This window comes from Oncorhynchus keta, chromosome 11 (genome assembly GCF_023373465.1).
Source record: "Oncorhynchus keta strain PuntledgeMale-10-30-2019 chromosome 11, Oket_V2, whole genome shotgun sequence".
Taxonomy (NCBI): domain Eukaryota; kingdom Metazoa; phylum Chordata; class Actinopteri; order Salmoniformes; family Salmonidae; genus Oncorhynchus; species Oncorhynchus keta.
In genome coordinates, this window is record NC_068431.1 from 47,825,802 (window position 1) to 47,846,703 (window position 20,902).

The 20,902-nt window shown below is 41.9% G+C and overlaps 1 protein-coding gene across 2 annotated transcripts; it reads left to right on the forward strand.

The window, feature by feature from the left end:
• The first annotated feature begins 7,597 nt into the window (after window positions 1–7,597).
• On the forward strand, window positions 7,598–20,166 carry LOC118390412 (chordin-like protein 2). Of its 2 annotated transcripts, none has more exons than XM_052457353.1 (11): window positions 7,598–7,837; window positions 11,365–11,477; window positions 11,742–11,835; window positions 11,930–12,075; window positions 12,328–12,421; window positions 12,527–12,588; window positions 12,904–13,072; window positions 17,861–18,049; window positions 18,125–18,313; window positions 18,436–18,528; window positions 18,844–20,166. In XM_052457353.1, the coding sequence occupies exons 1-11, from the start codon at window positions 7,786–7,788 to the stop codon at window positions 18,966–18,968; spliced, it is 1,326 nt and encodes a 441-aa protein (XP_052313313.1). In that variant the 5' UTR covers window positions 7,598–7,785; the 3' UTR covers window positions 18,969–20,166. The 2 variants fall into 2 exon arrangements, with proteins under 2 accessions (XP_052313313.1, XP_035636846.1); XM_035780953.2 differs by lacking the exon at window positions 7,598–7,837 and adding an exon at window positions 10,746–10,932.
• Window positions 20,167–20,902: the final 736 nt, after the last annotated feature.

Sequence of the window (20,902 nt, forward strand, 5' to 3'; positions counted from 1 at the left end):
GCTCTCTCACTGCACGTCACATCACCTCTATGCGCTCTGTCTATTTCCCCATCTTCCCCTTTCAGTCTGTTCTCTGTCACCAGTCTGTCAACCCTACTCCTCTCTGCTGTCTCTCCTTCTGCTCAGTTCCTCTGTGTTGAAGTAAACACTCTGAGACAGCTGAATGTCTGACCTTTACAGAGTAAAAGTGAGAAGTGGGGAGGGAGAGACATCAAGGTAACAGACTAGTAGGCTCTGTTGTGTTTCAGATGATGACAGCTTTTTGTGTTAGGACTCTGAAAAACATGCACTGTACAGACTGGAAAACCAGCATTTCTGTCTGATTCCATCGTCCAAGCACCTTCAAGTTCCACCAGGTCTTTTTTTTTAGACAGAACAGACTGATCTAAACTGACAGATCAGATCTGTGTCTGACTCCCAGACAAGCGGGCTTGTCCAGCTCTTCACCTGCTGCTCCTTCCATTTGCTTGACAGAGAAATCACATTGACTGATACAATGTCAATAAAGCATCCGTATACACACTGCATGGTAAACTAGACTTCTGGCCTCCACAACTGTTTACACATTTCCTCTTTTCATACGTAGTTTAACCTGTACTGTAGGACATCATCCTCCCTTCAACTGATCAATCGCTTTCAAATTTAATTCATGTTTTAATATTTATTTAATGAAAAAAAACATGTTCTCATTGATACAAGCTATTTAACATGAATATTGCCATTTATTGTCTGTTTTTTTGTGTGTGTAGATTGACCATCAGACAACAGCAAAAATGCACAGTAAATAAACTCAAGAAACAAAACAAAAAAGATGATTCAACATATATTATTTCAGTACATTCACTACCAACAATTTGTCCAGACATAGACGGCTATAGTAAATAGCCTGTTATGTTGATTATTCTAAGAAAGAATTGGCTAGCTCTTAGATCATTTTTCAGTATCTTTTTTGTTTTCTTGTTGTGTTATTTCTTACATTATTTGCTTAGAACGTTTCTTGTATTAGTACCTGCAGCCTGGACACATCATTATATGTATATATACTGTATTTACATTCAGGTCTCTGACATTGCTGGTTCTAATATTTCTTCATTTCTATTTATTTTCTGGATTATGTGTGTATAGTTTATTTTATTTTTGCTATGTATTAGCTACTGCACTGATGGAGCTAGAAACACAAGCATTTCGCTGCAACTGCGAAAGCATCTTCAAATCTGTATACATGACCAATATGCGCATGCGTATTACCCCCCACGAATGTTTTCAAACAACGTGCTTCTGGTAATGATCATCCAGTCCAAGATGGCGGACCTCTTAGGCTTAATCTTAAAATCAATGGAAAACCCTCCAACAGTGGGCGACAAAGAGAGCTGACGAAGGGACCGAGGTATCAGCAATATCAATCTATAGTCATTTTTCCTCAATTCGTTTGTAACTAGTTGATTGTAATGAAAAGTTACAGGATCCCTTACGTGGTATTCCCAACCTCTTTATAATCTGTACAGAAAGGTATCCAGTCACATACGAGTATTTGCACTTGTGGTGAATTGCATCCTTGTTCAATAAAATGTCTCTGATTGGTAAAAAAAAAAAAAAAAATTCTGTTATTGTATTGCACTCATTGGCTAAAATTATCCTTCATTCAAGTGCTGCGTGGGAAGCTGTTTGTTCATGCAAAGCAGCTCCGCCTCTTTTACAGTCTGCGTTAGTTGATAATAATTAATATTATATGATACAGTTCATATGTAAATCACATGCAGGCTATACTAGTAGTCCCTAATCGGGAAATGATATGTGAATTACACCTAAGCAACTATAGCATATAATCCTTTTATTTACTCAACCATACTAAATCCAAAACCATATCATATCAACCCAATCAAAATGATATCTAGTCAATAAAAGTCAGTGGTATAGGAGATATATCCATATATATTCCACTCGTATGAACGTTAATAGGCCTACATTTTCAGTATGGAAACAATTGAATCATATAACCTTGTTTTCTATCCCACAACAGACCCGGCAGCAAGAATGAAGAAGATGCAGCAGGATGAGAAGGAAAATGAACGCCGAGTTCAGGAGAAGGGTGAGAGGCTTTGCCTGCAGGCGGAGGATTATGTTCTGTCTACGGGGTTATTTTCTGCTCACCCAGATCAATGTCCAGTCAGTAACTTGGACAACTCAGCTCCAAACCCCTACTTTGTTTCCAATTATTCAATGGTTGTGGCCTTTTGTGGGTAAAGATCAACCTAGCGTACCGCCAGCTCTTTTTTTCAGATGGAGAAAGAGGTTCCCGAATTCATTCAAGCCAGTAGGCAACCGAAGAGGAAGTTCAATTCCATGGGAAAGATTGAAAGGAGCATATTGTAAGTGACGACAGAGCATGATCTATGCAATAAAACATCATATGGAACAGTTGCACATCTTTCTTTACATGTAAACTTTTACTGACGTCCTATCTTGTTAGAGGCATGATGTTGCAGAGGACGCTGGTCTAACATCGTTTTCTCTCGGAGAGGATTAGGAGAGCAGATACATCAGGATTTTTTAGAACGTCAGTCCTCTTTGGGTATTCTTTATGTTCAAGTTTCAAGTGTCACTAGATTTACAGTGCATTCGGAAAGTGTTCTGGCTAATTGACATTTTACACATTTTGTTACGTTACAGCATTATTCAAAAAATAAAAATGAAATATGACATTTACATACAGTAAGTATTCAGAGCCTTTACTCATTACTTTGTTGAAGCACCTTTGGCAGACATGACAGTGTTGACTCTTCTTTGGTATGACGCTACAAGCTGGGCACACTTGTATTTGGGGAGTTTCTCCCATTCCTCTCCGCAGATCCTCTCAAGCATTGTCAAGTTGGATGGGGAGCGTCGCTGCACAGCTATTTTCAGGTCTCTCCAGAGATGTTCGATCTGGTTCAAGTCTGGGCTCTGGCTGCGCCATTCAAGGACATTCAGACTGTCCCGAAGCCACTCCTGCATTGTCTTGGCTGTGTGCTTAGGATCGTTGTCTCGTTAGAAGTTGAATCTTCGCCCCAGTCTGAGGTCCTAGGCATTCTGGAGCAGGTTTTCATCAGGGTCTCTCTGTACTTTTCTCTGTTCTTCTTTCTCTCAATTCTGACTAGTCTCCCAGACCCTGCCACTGAAAAACATCCCCACAGCATGATGCAACCACCACCATGCTTCACCATGCTTGACGCTTGGCATTCAGGCCAAAGAGTTCAATCTTGGTTTCATCAGACCAGGGAGTCTTGTTTCTCATGGTCTGAGAGTCCTTTAGGTGCCTTTTGGCAAACTCCAAGTGGGCTGTCATGTGCCTTTTACTAAGGAGTGGCTTCTGTCTGGCCACTCTAACATAAAAGCCTGATTGGTGGAGTGCTGCAGAGATGGTTGTCCTTCTGAAAGGTTCTCCCTTCTCCACAGAGGAACTCTGGAGCTCTGTCACAGTGACCATCGGGTTCTTGGTCACCTCCTTAACCAAGGCCCTTATCCCCCGATTGACCGGGTGGCCAGTTCTAGGAAGAGTCTTGGTGATTCCAAACTTCTTCCATTTAAGAATGATGGAGGACACTGTTCTTGGGGACCTTCAATGCTGCAGAAAGGTCTTGGTACCCTTCCCCAGATATGTGCCTCAATACAATCCTGTTTCGGAGCTCTACGGACAATTCATTCGACCTCATGGCTTGGTTTTTGCTCTGACATGCACTGTCAACTGTGGGACCTTATATAGATACAGTGGGGGGGGAAAGTATTTGATACAGTGCTGATTTTGCAGGTTTTTCTACTTACAAAGCATGTAGAGGTCTGTAATTTTTTTATCATAGGTACACTTCAACTGTGAGAGACAAAATATAAAACAAAAATCCAAGTAATTAATTTGCATTTTATTGCATGACATACGTATTTGATACATTAGAAAAGCAGAACTTAATGTTTGGTACAGAAGCCTTTGTTTGAAATTACAGAGATCATACATTTCCTGTAGTTCTTGACCAGGTTTGCACACACTGCAGCAGGGATTTTGGCCCACTCGTCCATACAGACCTCCTCCAGATCCTTCAGGTTTCGGTGCTGTTGCTGGGCAATACGGACTTTCAGCTTCCTCCAAAGATTTTCCATTGGGTTCAGGTCTGGACACTGGCTAGGCCACTCCAGGACTTTGAGAAGCTTTTTATGGAGCCACTCCTTAGTTGCCCTGGCTGTGTGTTTCGGGTCGTTGTCATGCTGGAAGACCCAGCCACGACCCATCTTCAATGCTCTTACTGAGGGAAGGAGGTTGTTGGCCAAGATCTCGTGATACATGGCCCCATCCATCCTCCCCTCAATACGGTGCAGTCGTCCTGTCCCTTTTGCAGAAAAGCATCCCCAAAAATGATGTTTCCACCTCCATGCTTCACGGTTGGGATGGTGTTCTTGGGGTTGTACTCATCCTTCTTCTTTCTCCAAACCCCGCGAGTGGAGTTTAGACTCAAAAGCTCTATTTTTGTCTCATCAGACCACATCAGACTCCCATTCCTCTCTGGATCATCCAGATGGTCATTGGCAAACTTCACACGGGCCTGGCATGCGCTGGCTTGAGCAGGGGGACCTTGTGTGTGCTGCAGGATTTTAATCCATGACCGCGTAATGTGTTACTAATGGTTTTCTTTGAGACTGTAGATCCAGGTCTCTTCAGGTCAGTGACAAGGTCCTGCTGTGTAGTTCTGGACTGATCCCTCACTTTCCTCATGATCATTGATGCCCCACGAGGTGAGATCTTGCATGGAGCCCCAGACCGAGGGTGATTGACCGTCATCTTGAACTTCTTCCATTTTCTAATAATTGCGCCAACAGTTGTTACCTTCTCACCAAGCTGCATGCCTATTGTCCTGTAGCCCATCCCAGCCTTTTGCAGGTCTACAATTTTATCCCTGATGTCTTTACACAGCTCTCTGGTCTTAGCCATTGTGGAGAGGTTGGAGTATGTTGGATTGAGTGTGTGGACAGGTGTCTTTTATGCAGGTAACGAGTTCAAGCAGGTGCAGTTAATACAGGTAATGAGTGGAGAACAGGAGGGCTTCTTAAAGAAAAACTAACAGGTCTGTGAGAGCCGGAATTCTTACTGGTTGGTAGATGATCAAATACTTATGTCATGCAATAAAATGCTAATTAATTACTTAAAAATCATACAATGTGATTTTCTGGATTTTTGTTTTAGATTCTGTCTCTCACAGTTGAAGTGTACCTATGATAAAAATGACAGACCTCTACCTGCTTTGTAAGTAGTAAAACCTGCAAAATCGGCAGTGTATCAAATACTTGTTCTTCCCACTGTAGGTGTGCATTGGTGATGTACCCACAGCGCCTCATCCAGTAACCGTGGATTGATGGCAGCATTCGCGCAAAACTGAAAGTGCAAACCATTGCTTTTAATCAGGGCAAGGTGACCGGAAACATGACTAAATACAAACAGTGTAACTATTCCCTCTGCAAGGCAATCAAACAAGCTAAGCGTCAGTATAGAGACAAATTAGAGTCGCAATTCAACGGCTCAGACACGAGAGGTATGTGGCAGGATCTACAGTCAATCACGGACTACAAAAGGAAAACCAGCCCCGTCGCGGACCACGATGTCTTGCTCCCAGACAAACTAAACAACTTCTTTGCTCTCTTTGAGGACTTCACAGTGCCACTGACACGGCCCGCTACCAAAACCTGCGGGCTCTCCTTCACTGCAGCCAATGTGAGTAAAACATTTAAACGTGTCAACCCTCGCACGGACAAACTGAAATGGTCCACCCACACAGACAGCGTGGTGAAGAAGGCGCAGCAGCGCCTCTTCAACCTCAGGAGGCTGAAGAAATGCGTCTTGTCACCAAAAACACTCACAAACATTTATAGATGCACATCCTGTCAGGCTGTATCACCGCCTGGTACGGCAACTGCTCCGCCCACAACCGTAAGGCTCTCTAGAGGGTAGTGAGGTCTGCACAACGCATCACCGGGGGCAAACTACCTGCCCTCCAGGATACCTACACCACCCGATGTCACAGGAAGGCCAAAAAGATCATCAAGGACAACAACCACCCGAGCCACTGCCTGTTCGCCCCGCTATCATCCAGAAGGTGAGGTCAGTACAGTTGCATCAAAGCGGGGACCGAGAGACTGAAAGACAGCTTCTATCTCATGGCCATCAGACTGTTAAACAGCTCTCACTAACATTGAGTGGCTGCTGCCAACATACTGACTCATCTCTCGCCACTTTAATAATGAAAAATTGATGTAATAAATGTATCACTAGCCACTTTAAACAATGCCAATTTATATAATGTTTACATACCCTACATTACTCATATCATATGTATATACTGTACTCTATACCATCTACTGCATCTTGCCTATGCCGTTCGGCCATCGCTCATTCATATATTTTATGTACATATTCTTATTAATTCCTTTACACTTGTGTGTATAAGGTAGTTGTTGTGAAATTGTTAGGTTAGATTGCTTGTTAGATATTACTATATGGCCGGAACTAGAAGCACAAGCATTTCGCTACACTCGCATTAACATCCGCTAACCATGTGTATGTGACAAATAACATTTGATTTGATTTCTGTGTCTTTACAAATCATGTCCAATCAATTGAATTTACCACAGCTGAACTCCAATCAAGTTGTAGAAAAATCTCTAGAATGATCGATGGAAACAGGGTACACCTGAGCTCTATTTAGAGTCTCATAGCAGAGGGTCTAAATACTTATGTAAATAAGATATTTCTGTTTTTTACTTTTAGTACATTTGCAAAATGTCTAAAAAACCTTTTTTCACTTCATCATGGTGGATTATTGTGTGTAGATGTATGACGAATAAGGCTGTAACTTAACAAAAATGTGGAAAAAGTCAAGGGGTCTAAATCATTCCCGAATGCCCCGTACATGCCCTTCCCTTCAGTTGTGCTGTGCATTTTATCGTTCAACCAGAAGCATAACTGAGTAGATGTATTCAAAATGAAAATAAACAGAATTTATCCTATGTATCTGGCAGGAGTTTGCTCCATCAGACGATGAGCTGGAGGCTTACCAGAATGGAATGGAGTGGGACCCCCAGAAAGCTGTTTACAGGCGCAGACTTAAAGTAAGACTGGAGACAAACACAGTCGCTCACATTCACTGAGGAACAAAACTGAAGAGCAGCACAGGACACTCTGCTTCCCACAATTGAGTCTTGCTCCACCTTAGGTATACTCACTCTAACAGTACTCATTTGAGGTTGGGTTCAGAGCTGTTGCTTTAAGAAAGTTTTTGATTGTGGAACCTGTCCACTGCACTTCAGGAACAAGCTGCGTTGGAAGAGGAGACGGCCAAACATACACAGAAGAGGGCAGTTGCTCCCAGCTCCAATTACCGTGACAAGTACAGCCATCTGATCGGCACCTCTGCTGCTAAGGATACAGCACATACAGTCTTATAGTCAGCTGGACCCTCCCCAGATTGTTGTGTTAAATGCTCTACAACAAAGCTTTCTCTGCCCTTAATCTTGTTCTGAACACCTCCAAAACAAAGGTCATGTGGTTTGGTAAGAATGCCCCTCTCCCCACAGGTGTGATTACTACCTCTGAGGGTTTAGAGCTTGAGGTAGTCACCTCATACAAGTACTCGGGAGTATGGCTAGACGGTGCACTATCCTTCTCTCAGCACATCAAAGCTGCAGGCTAAAGTTAAATCTAGACTTGGTTTCCTCTATCGTAATCACTCCTCTTTCACCGCAGCTGCCAAACTAACCCTGATTCAGATGACCATCCTACCCATGCTCGATTACGGAGACATCATTTACAGATTGGCAGGTAAGGGTTCTCTCGAACGGATAGATGATCTTTACCATTCGGCAATCAGATTTGCCACCAATGCTCCTTATAGGACACTCTATACTCCTCTGTAAACTAGTCATCTCTGTAAACCCGTCGCAAGACCCACTGGTTGATGCTTATTTATAAAACCCTCTTAGGCCTCACTACCCCTATCTGAGATATATAGTGCAGCCCTCATCCTCCACATACAACACCCGTTCTGCCAGTCACATTCTGTTAAAGGTCCCCAAAGCACACACATCCCTGGGTCGCTCCTGTTTTCAGTTCGCTGCAGCTAGCAACTGGAACGAGCTGTATCAAACACTCAAACTGGACCGTTTTATCTCAATCTCTTCATTAAAAAACTCAATCATGGACACTCTTACTGACAGTTGTGGCTGCTTTGTGTAATGTAATATTGTCTCTACCTTCTTGCCTTTTGTGCTGTTGTCGGTGTCCAATAATGTTTGTGCCATGTTTTGTGCTGCTACCATGTTGTGTTGCTACCTTGTTGTTGTCATGTTGTGTTGCTACCATGCTGTGTTGTCATTTGTTGCTACTGTGCTATGTTGTTGTCTTAGGTCTCTCTTTATGTAGTGTTGTCTCTCTTGTCGTGATGTGTGTTTTGTTCTATATTATTTATTTATTTTAAATCCCAGCCCCCGTCCCCACAGCAGGCCTTTTGCCTTTTAGTAGGACGTCATTGTAAATAAGAGTTTTGTCTTAACTGACTGGCCTAGTTAAATAAAGGTTCAACAAAAAATACAAAAATAGATAAACATACGCCAGAGGCCGAACAGTCATGGTTGAGTGTGAAGAGGCTCAGTATTGATTTGTATTCCTTAGTGCGTGTGTGTGTGTGTGTGTGTGTGTGTGTGTGTGTGTGTGTGTGTGTGTGTGTGTGTGTGTGTGTGTGTGTGTGTGTGTGTGTGTGTGTGTGTGTGTGTGTGTGTGTGCGTGCGTGCGTGCGTGCGTGCGTGCGTGTGTGTGTGCATGAGTAAGTGACTGAGTGCAAAAGAGAATTTAGAGAAAATGTGTGAGGAGCACAGAGGGAATACCTCAAATCTGTTCTTATACAGTATTAACCTACAGTTGGCCTACTGCTGTATATTGAAAGAACCTACGTGTTTTCCAGACCATATATATAATAGGTGAAACTCGTGGGTATGGAAGGAAGGTTCTTGAATGATGTATGCCCTCTGTCCTAGACTGGTTGACATTTTCATATTCCATGTTCCAACCAAATTGGTAACTTGAAAGTCTAAGAATTTAGAGAATTTTCTCTATTGGCATTCTTTCCGTCTACACCAGTGTCCTGTCATTTCTCCCACGCAAATGAGTCCCTTTCCCAGTGAAAGTATAGAGGATCGGAGCACAGCCATGAGGGCCAACAGTTGGTTGATGAGAGTTTAGCCTTTGTCTGTTTTTGCTCTTTACAAGGAAAATAATTATATAATTCTATTCTATAATCTAGTTGCAGTAAGGAATTACTGCATATTTTGTTATTGGAACGTTTTTGTGTTGTTTTTTTAATGTATGTAACCTTTATTTAACTATGCAAGTCAGTTAAGAACAAATCCTTATTTACAATGACGGCCTACCGGGGAACAGTGGGTTAACTGCCTTGTTCAGGGGCAGAAAGACAGATTTTTTACCTTGTCAGCTCAGGGATTCGATCCAGCTACATCATATATATCATGTCTTTGTTATAATTTCATTGTTGGTGTCATATTCATGCCGAAGTATGTCATTTAAAGACGCAAAACACTGTTTGGCATCGGACTGCCTATAAACCACTGTTGTGTAATCTCGTCTGGTCTAACTGAATCAGTGAGTCACACTTAAATGAGGATTGGAATGAGTTTCCTATGCTATGTGGACATTGCTGTGCTGTCGTTGTTTTATTCTGTGTTCTCCCCCATGCCCAGTCTGTAAAGATTTCAGCATGAAGGCATCTAGCAGTTTGAAAGTAATCGTTTTAATCCCTGAATGTTTAAATAAATGCTGGAGTAATGTTGAATAATAGTCTTTCCCTTCGTGTCCCATAACATTGCAGTGTGTTGGTAGCCCTACTAGGTGCGTTCGCCTTTTAGGAGGGAGGGTAGATGTCTTTAGACAAAAATACATTAAGGCCTAAAAGTATCTTTACATATGTTTTACTGCTTTGAGACCTAAAAAATTACACACTGTCATTTCTAATTGGGCAATTCTCCAACACGATTTACTGTGCATCGGCCCTTCAGTCTTCATCTCACATCTGCAAATTATCTTGACAGCGGAAATGAGCTTAATCTTTTTCACTGCCATTTCAATTCCTCAACCATTGGACCCAGTTGACAGTTGCCGTGGCCTCTCTCTCTGAGCCTCAGACTTTGTGTCCCTCCACCGCCGCCCGAACGCTGGTCGTTCCGTTGAGCAAACAGCGCCACTAGCGCACAGGTACCATTGTGATCCAGTAGGAGCTTCGGTTCTCCCTATCGAAAGATCTTATCTGCCTTTGAATCTTTAACAAATAAGCAGCAGGCTTTTGACCTCAAGGTCATGTCATTTCCATTATGACATCATAGGCTCCCATCCCATTTTTTATTATGACATCACAGGCACCCATCCCGTTTTCATTAGGACGTCATCGAAATGTCTGAGTTTAGGGCTACAGGGAGCCCAGTTTAGAGACAAAGTAAGTCTTGCTTTATTTCTCCAAATAATTATTTGACAACATAGGGTTTATTCCTACTATAGGCCAACTTGACAACCAACACCCATAAGATAATTTAATATACTTGTATTAATTCTCATCCTCTATCTGTGAAAGCATATGATTTCAACGTCCTGACGACCTGAATTTTGACAGCATCACGTCATTCATTTCACCCCAGTTTATAAATTGGCGTATTCTTCCTGTAGGAGGTGCCTTCGTGAAAACCAATGATAAATTAATGATTTTATGGGAAGGTTTACACGGTCCTGGGGTTTGCTGTCGCAGTTGCTGCTATTTCATTTCATATTGACAAGCAACATGAAGCATATTTTCTTATTAATTTGCATAAGTATGTTCGTTGGTTGTGGCGGTGATGTTATAAGAACAAGGAAAGGTAGGACGGACGGTCTGCAAATCTAAAGTTAAATCGTTACCTGCAACTGATAATGCGTATAGGATGTAGTTAAAAACAACATTTAACATTGAGTTTTACTATATAAAAACACAACAACCGCTACTTGCGATGATCTACGCTTGTCGTTTTTAATCTTATGACTTTCATCATTGCAACTTTCTTATCTATATTTGGCAAGTGTACACAGTGCGTGTATTTCTGTCCTATCTATAAGGTTCGTGTAGTATTCATACAGTAACTTGTTTCAGAACTTTGTTTAACTATCTTTATTCCCGAAGGCGTTATATTTTGATGAGATCAGTCTCTTACATTTTCTGTTGATGAAAACTCCTGCTTTGCTTCATATGGTAAACGCTTCAGCTGCTCAAATGATTTCTTACCTTCCATCCTTCCCTTTTGTTTTGCATCCAGTGTCTTCAGTTTTCTGTACTTTCAAAGAGAAAACGTACAGTCCAGGAGACAGCTGGCATCCTTATCTGGAACCCTTTGGATTCATGTTTTGTATGCGCTGTTCCTGCACTAAGGTACTTTACCCATATAGTTAGAATACGCCATTAGTCCGTTTAGTCTCATCTGTGGGTTAGCTTAATACAGTATTAAACCACAACACTGTCATATAGACTACTGTAATCAAACTGTCTGAATCTGAGTGATATTGGATCGTAGGCTACTGCATGCCGAGGATTTAAGCTACACGCTATCTATTATACTGCCAGTCGCTTGAAAGGATTTTGGTGGGTGGGATTTCAAGGTATGCCTGTAAGACATGTACCGTTTCCCTCTCTTAGACAGGGCACGTGAAATGTAACACAATTAAGTGTCCTACTCTGCAGTGTGAGAACCCAGTGACTGACTCCGAGCAGTGCTGCCCTCGCTGTACAGGTAGGATCAGACATTGCCATTACAATACAGCAAGAACAACATCCTGCTTTGGCACTCGTGTACATTTATTTTGTGCTTGCCATTATCTCCTCAGATGAGCCTAGGATTCCAGCTGGCCTTAGAGCCCCGGTGAAGTCCTGCAAGTATAATGGAACTATCTACCAACCGGGGGACACCTTTGCCAACCACGACCTCTTCCCATCTCGCCAAACCAGCCAGTGTGTCATGTGTACATGTTCTGTAAGTCGCACTCTCTCTCTTCCTGTAGTTCACGGTGTTGATCTTTTACAATGGAGGCTTTGACGTTACAGCTCGTTATTCTGAGAATGTAACTGTGAGTTTTTCCTCGTGTGTCATATCTGACGACCTTGCCATAATACTGGAGCTGTTAATGTAGCTACAATGCCCGGTGGGAACCAATGCCACCCTATTCTGCAACGTCTCACATCCCTTCTGTCTCTCCTTCACCTCTTTGTCCACTGTTGTTTTTAGAATGGAAATATCTTCTGTGCTCTGAAAACTTGCCAGCCACTGACCTGCTCCTCGCCATTCTCAGTCCCAGATACCTGCTGTCTAGTGTGCAAAGGTGCGAACATTTTATTTCTTGCGACATCAGATTTGCATCATACTTTCTGTTAAAGTAAATATCAAAGTCAACAAGTATGTCTCCTGTTAATTCCTCTGTGTTTAGATGGCGGCATTAATGGGTACACATCAGTGGAGCATAGAGGCCAACAGCTGAACCGAGGCGTTGTATGTCTTTTTCTGTTCATTCATGAATGACTCTAGTCTTCTAGATTTGTAAAACCGTCATATCAACAAACCAAAAAAACGACAACTAATGTTTCATCTTCATTTGTGAGACATGCAAATCAACTTTGATGAAACCGTGTGCGCAGGGGATTTTGATTTGAGGGGAGGTATCTGTACTGTCCAAATGTCCATGTTCATATCTACCTGTGTTACTGTATTTTAGAAGGGGGGTTCAACTCATTGGCATTGTAACTGCACGTGAATCGAAAATAACCCTGTAATAACTGTGTCTATTTGTGTCTGTGAATATACAAGAGGCATTCATTGGACCAGTGTGCTGGAGAGCAGCTCCAAGGGCGCTCTGTCCGTTCTACTCCATCCACAGTCAGGGGTACTCCCAGAGGCCTGAGCCTGCCCAAACTCCACTTCAAAGGTGCTGCAGAGACCACTGTGAATTTCCTGCTGCAGAAAAACCACCAGAAGGGTGAGAATTTAATGACAGCCCTACATTGGGGCGGCTGGGTAGCCTAGTGTTGGACTAGTAACCGGAAGGTTGCAAGTTCAAACCCCCGAGCTGACATGGTACAAATCTGTCGTTCTGCCCCTGAACAGGCAGTTAACCCACTGTTCCTAGGCCGTCATTGAAAATAAGAATTTGTTCTTAACTGACTTGCCTGGTTAAATAAAGGTAAAATAAAAAATAAAATTGATAATAGACTTATTGATAATTCTCCTGTTTTCAATGCCTACAATAGGCGACCGGTTCTCTGGTCATTGAGCAGTTCCATGTACAGTGCCTTGCGAAAGTATTCGCCCCCCTTGAACTTTGCGACCTTTTGCCACGTTTCAGGCTTCAAACATAAAGATATAAAACTGTATTTTTTTGTGAAGAATCAACAACAAGTGGGACACAATCATGAAGTGGAACGACATTTATTGGATATTTCAAACTTTTTTAACAAATCAAAAACTGAAAAATTGGGCGTGCAAAATTATTCAGCCCCCTTAAGTTAATACTTTGCTGCGATTACAGCTGTAAGTCGCTTGGGGTATGTCTCTATCAGTTTTGCACATCGAGAGACTGAAATTTTTTCCCATTCCTCCTTGCAAAACAGCTCGAGCTCAGTGAGGTTGGTTGGAGAGCATTTGTGAACAGCAGTTTTCAGTTCATTTCAACCTGAAATGTGGCAAAAGGTCGCAAAGTTCAAGGGGGCCGAATACTTTCGCAAGGCACTGTAATACAGTTTTCCACAAGTGTTTCCACACGCTTGCTGAATCTTTGGGCCATGTTCCCAAAACTCTCGACACAACACAAAACCACAAACACAAAATGCTAAACTCTACAAATCTCTAGCAAAAGCAAACACTGCATTCAAAACTGTTTTATCTCTTTCCAAAATAGTTTTTTTGCATCAAAATCATGCACACACGTCATGAATAGATCTGTCTACCAACCAACAACACACGGATGTGCTCAACACAAAACACTACTATGAATATCCCATCAGTAGGTTTATGCCTTTTGCATTTTCAGTGTTACACTGTAGTAGCTGGTTGTAAAAGGTTGTTACAGTAATGTATACCTACTCAAATATACAATATTAAACACACACACATGCAATACCGTAACAAAAACATTGTCATTTATTTCCAACAATTGTGTTTAGTATATAACACTTTCCATACCCAAAAGGAGAAAACCAGGAAAAAAATTCAGTAAGATAAAGGGTTTTCTGTACAAAAATAAAAAAAGGAAAGTGGCTCATTCTTTCAAAACACAAAAAGACAAAAACACGTGCAAAATGTAAGGAATAAGACATTAGGCTGCATCCTGCCTCCTATTTGGGTCTGGCCACAGCACCTCATCTATAGTCGTGGCCAAAAGTTTTGAGAATTACACAAATATTAATATTCACAAAGTCTGCTGCCTCAGTTTGTATGATGGCAATATGCATATACTCCAGAATGTTATGAACAGTGATCAGATGAATTGCAATTGATTGCAAAGTCTCTCTTTGCCATGCAAATTAACTGAATCCCCCAAAAACATTTCCACTGCATTTCAGCCCTGCCACAACAGGACCAGCTGACATCGTGTCAGTGATTCTCTTGTTAACACAGGTGTGATTGTTTAAAGAGGACAAGGCTGGAGATCACTCTATCATGCTGATTGAGTTCGAATAACAGACTGAAAGCTTCAAAAGGAGGGTGGTGCTTGGAATCATTGTTCTTCCTCTGTCAACCATGGTTACCTGTAAGAAAACACGTGCCGTCATCATTGCTTTGCACAAAAAGGGCTTCACAGGCAAGGATATTGCTGCCAGTAAGATTGCACCTAAATCATCCATTTATCGGCTCACCAAGAACTTCAAGGAGAGCAGTTCAATTGTTGTGAAGAAGGCTTCAGGGCACCCAAGAAAGTCCAGCAAGTACCAGGACCATCTCCTAAAGTTGATTCAGCTGCGGCATCGGGGCACCACCAGTACAGAGCTTGCTCAGGAATGGCAGCAGGCAGGTGTGAGTGCATCTGTACGCACCGTGAGGCGAAGACTTTTGGAGGATGGCCTGTTGTCAAGAAGGGCATCAAGGAAGCCACTTTTCTCCAGGAAAAACATCAGGGACAGACTGGTATTCTGCAAAAGGTACAGGGATTGGACTGCTGAGGACTGGGGTAAAGTCATTTTCTCTGATGAATCCCCTTTCCGATTGTTTGGGGCATCCTGAAAAAAGCTTGTCCAGAGATAACAAGGTGAGCGCTACCATCAGTCCTGTGTCATGCCAACAGTAAAGCATACTGAGACCATTCATGTGTGGGGTTGCTTCTCAGCAAAGGGAGTGGGCTCACTCACAATTTTGCCTAAGAACACAGAAATGAATAAAGAATGGTACCAATACATCCTCTGAGAGCAACATCTCCCAACCATATAGGAACAGTTTGGTGACAAACAATGCCTTTTCCAGCATGATGGAGCACCTTGCCATAAGGCAAAAGTGATAACTAAGTGGCTCGGGGAACAAAACATCGATATTTTGGGTCCATGGCCAGGAAACTCCTCAGACCTCAATCCCATTGAGAATTTGTGGTCAATCCTCAAGAGGCGGGTGGACAAACAAAAACCCACAAACTCCAAGCATTGATTATGCAAGAATGGGCTGCCATCAGTCAGGATGTGGCCCAGAAGTTAATTGACAGCATGTCAGGGCGGATTGCAGAGGTCTTGAAAAAGAAGGGTCAACACTGCAAATATTGACTCTTTGCATTAACTTCATGTAATTGTCAAATGCCTTTGACACTTATGAAATGCTTGTAATTATGCTTCAGTATTCCATAGTAACATCTGACAAAAATATCTAAAGACACTGAAGCAGCAAACTTTGTGGAAGTTAATGCTGTACATCACAAGCCATGTTCTCCCTGGCTAAACAGCAGGGAAAGAATATTCTGGAGTGACGGATCCAGCCTCCGAAAGGCCCCACATCAACTTCACCACATGCATCTTCCATTGCCTGGAGAAGAGGCATGCGTGTGAGGGGATGGCGTTCATACACCTTCCATCGTCAAAAAAACTCTTCAATTGGATTTAGGAATGGGGAATATGGTGGGAGGTATAGAACAAATTGTGGGTGGTTGATGAACCAGTTGCAGACCAGAGCAGCCCGGTGGAAACTCATGTTGTCCCAAGAGACAACGTAACCGGACTGCTCTGGTCCACCCCTCTGCTCGGCTGGAATGAGGATGCCATGTAGTGTGTCCAGGAATGTGATGAGAAGGGCGGTGTTGTAGGGACCACGGTTGGCATGGTGACGGAGGATGCCTTGCTGGCATCGCACGGCTGCGCACATGGTGAAATTCCCTCCACCCTGTCCAGGGACATTCACAATGGCACAGTGGGCAATAATGTTCCGTCCCCTTCTTTTGGCTAGGTTGAAGCCAGCCTCATCAATGTAAATATAAACGTGCAGAATTGAAGCGGCATCCAGCTCCAAGACTCTCTGAAACAGACAACTAGACAATATGTGACATAGACCGAGAGTGGTCAATGTGGTGAGGCACGATACACTGGATTACAGTACTGTAATGTGTCTATACAGTGCTGATATGATAGTAAAATCACAGTATATAGTACTTGCACATATTCATAGCGCTGTTCTTTAACCCTCTGAGTTTCGCTGAAATGGCTCCCTGTAGACCTGTTTCATCCGGATTCGGTTGCGTTGTAATACACAGTCCAATGTTGACAAGCCCACCTGGTGAATGTTATTGTATATTGTGTTGTCTGCAATTATTTGGTTCTGGATTTCTCCTAGTCTAATGGTGTTGTTTGCCACCACCATGTTCACAATAGCCGGTCTCCTATTCTGGTGTGAACAGCCGGTGTCTTCCACCATGGCCTGGCCGTCTCTCAGTTCACAAATATGATATGATTGGTTACAGTAAGCTAAAATAATCTATTTTCTTTCAATATGAAATGACATTACTGTAACATTGGCCAACAATCACTGAGTAACAAAGGCCTTACTGATATGTCGGACTGCAGTATACTACAGTATACATACATAAAGAGCATAGTGTAGATGGTAGGTAACTTACTGGTTCTCATTTCTGAGTGTACGGATGATGTATGCAACCGTGTAGCGGCTCAGATTGGGCTGAACTCTCTGCCCAGCCTCCCTCATACTCAATCCATGGTTGAGCACATGGTCAACCAATGTCGCCCTGATCTCATCTGAGACAACTGTCCTTCCTCGTCCTCGTCCTCCTCTTACTCTCACTCCTTCACCTCTAGCTCTTGCTTCACCATTGACTTCCATTGTCCTCCAAAACAGGAGAGCTCATCTGTGGCCTTTTTATAGTGCTATAGCTCTGATTTCTAAGTGAGCAATTCAGCAACTAGTGTTTACACCTGTGAGGAGTGGGTGTTGCCAACTAGTATATAGAGCTTGGCATTGTGATTGGTGTTGCTTTCCAAAGGGACTAAAGAGATTTTCATTTTGAATGTTGTGCCTAATGTTGAGAACTGTGTAGTGTTTTGCAAAAAGTGTAATATAGAATTGAAAACTGAGTGTACAGCAGGAATTGTGCTTGCAAATTTTGCAGACTTGATTATTAAGGGATTTGGTACATGAGTTTCAGGTTTCTGTGTTTTGCGGTTTCAAGTTCCAATAGTAGTGCGTAAACAAACAATTGGGGAAAAAACTATATAACCCTTACAGCTTTGTGATTTGTAATAATATTTAATACAAGAATATGTTTTTTTCATTTTTCTCTCAGCATGCCAATACAGCAGCAAGACCTACTCTCATGGTGATGTGTGGCACCCAGTCCTGGGGAAGGTCCTGGAGTGCATCCTGTGTACCTGTAAGGATGGCATGCAGGACTGCAAACGCCTCACATGTCCCAGCCAGTATCCATGCCAACATCCCATGAAAACCGAGGGGAAGTGCTGCAAGATTTGTCCAGGTAGTAGTGAACAATCATTTTTTTTCACCATAGGTTTTTGACAAGACAAGTAATCTCTCTGTTTCTTGCCCCTAGAACTTAAAGCTGAGAGCAACGGGACTGACTGTTACATGAACACGAATCTTGGACATGACCATAACAAACTCTCGGTGTACAAAGTTAAGCCGCCGTCAAAGGATCAGACCGAGGACACCGTTAGGATAATTGCTATTGAAAGTCAAGGGACTGCTGAAGTTGAAGTGCAAGTATGGAAGACTGTAGGAGGTAATAGGAGGGGGGGGGAATTATTAGAGGGCACTAGCATGGCAGTGTTAATAACAAGGTTACAGCAGTGGATTACCTTACTATTCGGAATATCACCCATTTTGTATTTTCACTTTTCCCAGGAGTTTTACAATTAATGGAAACGGGAGAAGTTCTGAAGAAAGATCTTCTAGATAATCCAGATAACTACACCTTACTGGCAACATTAGGTGAAGGTGAGTTTATGTGATGTTTTCCAGTAATTAAAAGTAGAATAGTCCTCTAGTTATAAATCTTGTAATCCTATTAGTTTCTTTTAAGGAGAGCTTTTCCTTGCCAATGTGAATAGTTGGGCAATACTGCTCAAACCATTTCTAGACATAAGGTCATAGACTAGACATATTGTAGACCAAAGGAAATTTCATTTCATTTTCACCAGATTAAAAAAAACAACTGTTTTTCTCTTTGTCAGTGACCATCTTGTTTCCTGCTGGGGGGGTTGCTTTTTGTCTGCTGTTGGATAGCCACATGTCTTTGTTATTTTTACACAGAGACTTGGAAAAGATTCAAGGAGGAAGAAGACGATCAGAAGAGATTTCCCAATCCCAGGACCTGTGAGGATGGGATCAGGGAGGTAGTGAAGTTCTTGTATCCAGACCAGCTGTGCTCATCTTAACTTTCACTCTCTGACTTTGAAGTGACATATTTACTACAGAGGACATCGGTGGAAAATGCACAGCATTCATATCTATTTCATTAGACATGAAGCAAAGCATTGCTTATTGGTTAGAGAATAACAAGCTTTTGTTTCTTTTTAAATGTCAACATAACTCATAACAATGTGATGTCCCATATTCTCAGTAACAACATTGTTGGTAGCATTTTGGTAGTAGAAGACACAAATAGGGGAGAAAATGCTTTAAATTCATTGCAGTTATCTCATTTTTGTTTTATGGCATGCTGGAATACAGTAAATCTGGTATTATCTAAAAATACAGGTGTACATGTATATATTAGAAAAATACAGCCAACTGGCCATAGCATGTTTTTATAGAGTATATTATTTTCACAATCACTTTACTCTTCTGCTAAATACTGCTGTTTGAAACCATATGCCTTTTCTGAATGTACCAAGAAATATTAATCAACATATTTATTGTAAATACAAATATGTTAACATATGTAATTTTGGCAGAGTGTATAATATTGTTTTTTTTTACATGTTTGTTTGTACATTATGTATACATTTGAGTGTGTACTGGAAGGTCCTTGTCTTGCTTTAGCTCATTGGGCTATACACTAGTGATTTCTGCAGAAAATGTGGGTTTGTTATCTATGCATTGGTATTGCCCTGAAAAAGTGTTTGTATGTATTCTTTCATGAGAGTGATTACTTTGGTTTGGGGAAACCACTTTCCATTATGTTCTCTGATATATTTGTCATTATGCTAGGTCAGTTTTCTACAGGCAAATTTTCAATATGATTCTGTGCGATTTCAGTGCTTGATGTACACGTCTTTCCCTTTTGCACAGTTGCGAGGCGTTCTCGCACGTAACGACGAGGCTAAAAGTGATGATATTGTTGAGCTCTACCTGAGGTGAGAATTCCAGCGCAAGACGGGCTGTTTCTCCTTTGACTCTCCTCCAGTGAACACAGTCGACCAGGAGGATTTCGCCTTTATACATTGTGCCTGTAATTTGGCTTTGTTCTCCAGTGTTACAGTTTGTTTTCTCAAGGGTTATAATGCCCTAACAGAGATGAGCACAACAATAGAGCACTGTTCATTTGATGTGTGTGTGTGTGTGTGTGTGTGTGTGTGTGTGTCAGGAGTTGGAAGGACACCAACATTTTCCAATAAAGAGAACTGAAGAAGAGATGTCTCCGGGAGGAATTATATTGAAAAATAAGAATAATATTGCTGGAGGCCCCAGTCTTTTGAGAAAAAAAAAGGTGTAGAGCACAACTGTAACAGTATTGTCAAATAGTTCAACATAATTCGATTATTTGCAGGATGTATAATCTACCAAAACCAAGAAAAATAAACCCTTGGTCTTTAAAAATGGAGGATATTAAATGCTGTTTTTCCTAGCACATCAAATACCTATTATGACAAGTTACTGAGTATGTCATTACTGTTCTACACACATTGAGATAGCTGGCTTATGACCACATCATCTGAGGTCCATGTTTGCCTTAGAGTTGAGTTGTCCTGTCAACAGCTTGTCAACAGGCTTGTTTAGGTCAACAGGCATAAAAATAATACTAATAATAATTAAAAGGCCCCATTGTCCCTGTGCCATAGTCTTTGCAGTAGACTAGCCGTACACAGAGTCCTGTCGATATGGCAGCAGTGCACTGACTTGTGACTAATATCCCTCTGTGAATTTCAACAGTCCACAGTCTCTCCTGTCACAGCCACAATGACTCATTGTGTTGGCCTCACACATTGCGCCAGACAGTGCTGCACATCTCTCACTAAAGGCCTGACAAAATATTTTGAAACAGAAGAGCCTCAGTTGTAGACCTTAATAGTTTCACAATGAAGCTGTGATTTATTTCTGCTGGCTGTTGGACTTGACAGTTCCTGGCAATATCTTTTTTGGTGAGGTT

What these genes read in the sequence shown, in the direction of transcription:
- LOC118390412 (XM_035780953.2), top strand. Translation starts at nt 10,785, where the DNA reads ATGGGAAGGTTTACACGGTCCTGGGGTTTGCTGTCGCAGTTGCTGCTA. An exon ending in TGTTATAAGAACAAGGAAAG is followed by an intron (nt 10,933 to 11,364) that starts GTAGGACGGACG and finishes TTTTGCATCCAG; the next exon opens with TGTCTTCAGTTTTCTGTACT. An exon ending in ACTGGCAACATTAGGTGAAG is followed by an intron (nt 18,529 to 18,843) that starts GTGAGTTTATGT and finishes ATTTTTACACAG; the next exon opens with AGACTTGGAAAAGATTCAAG.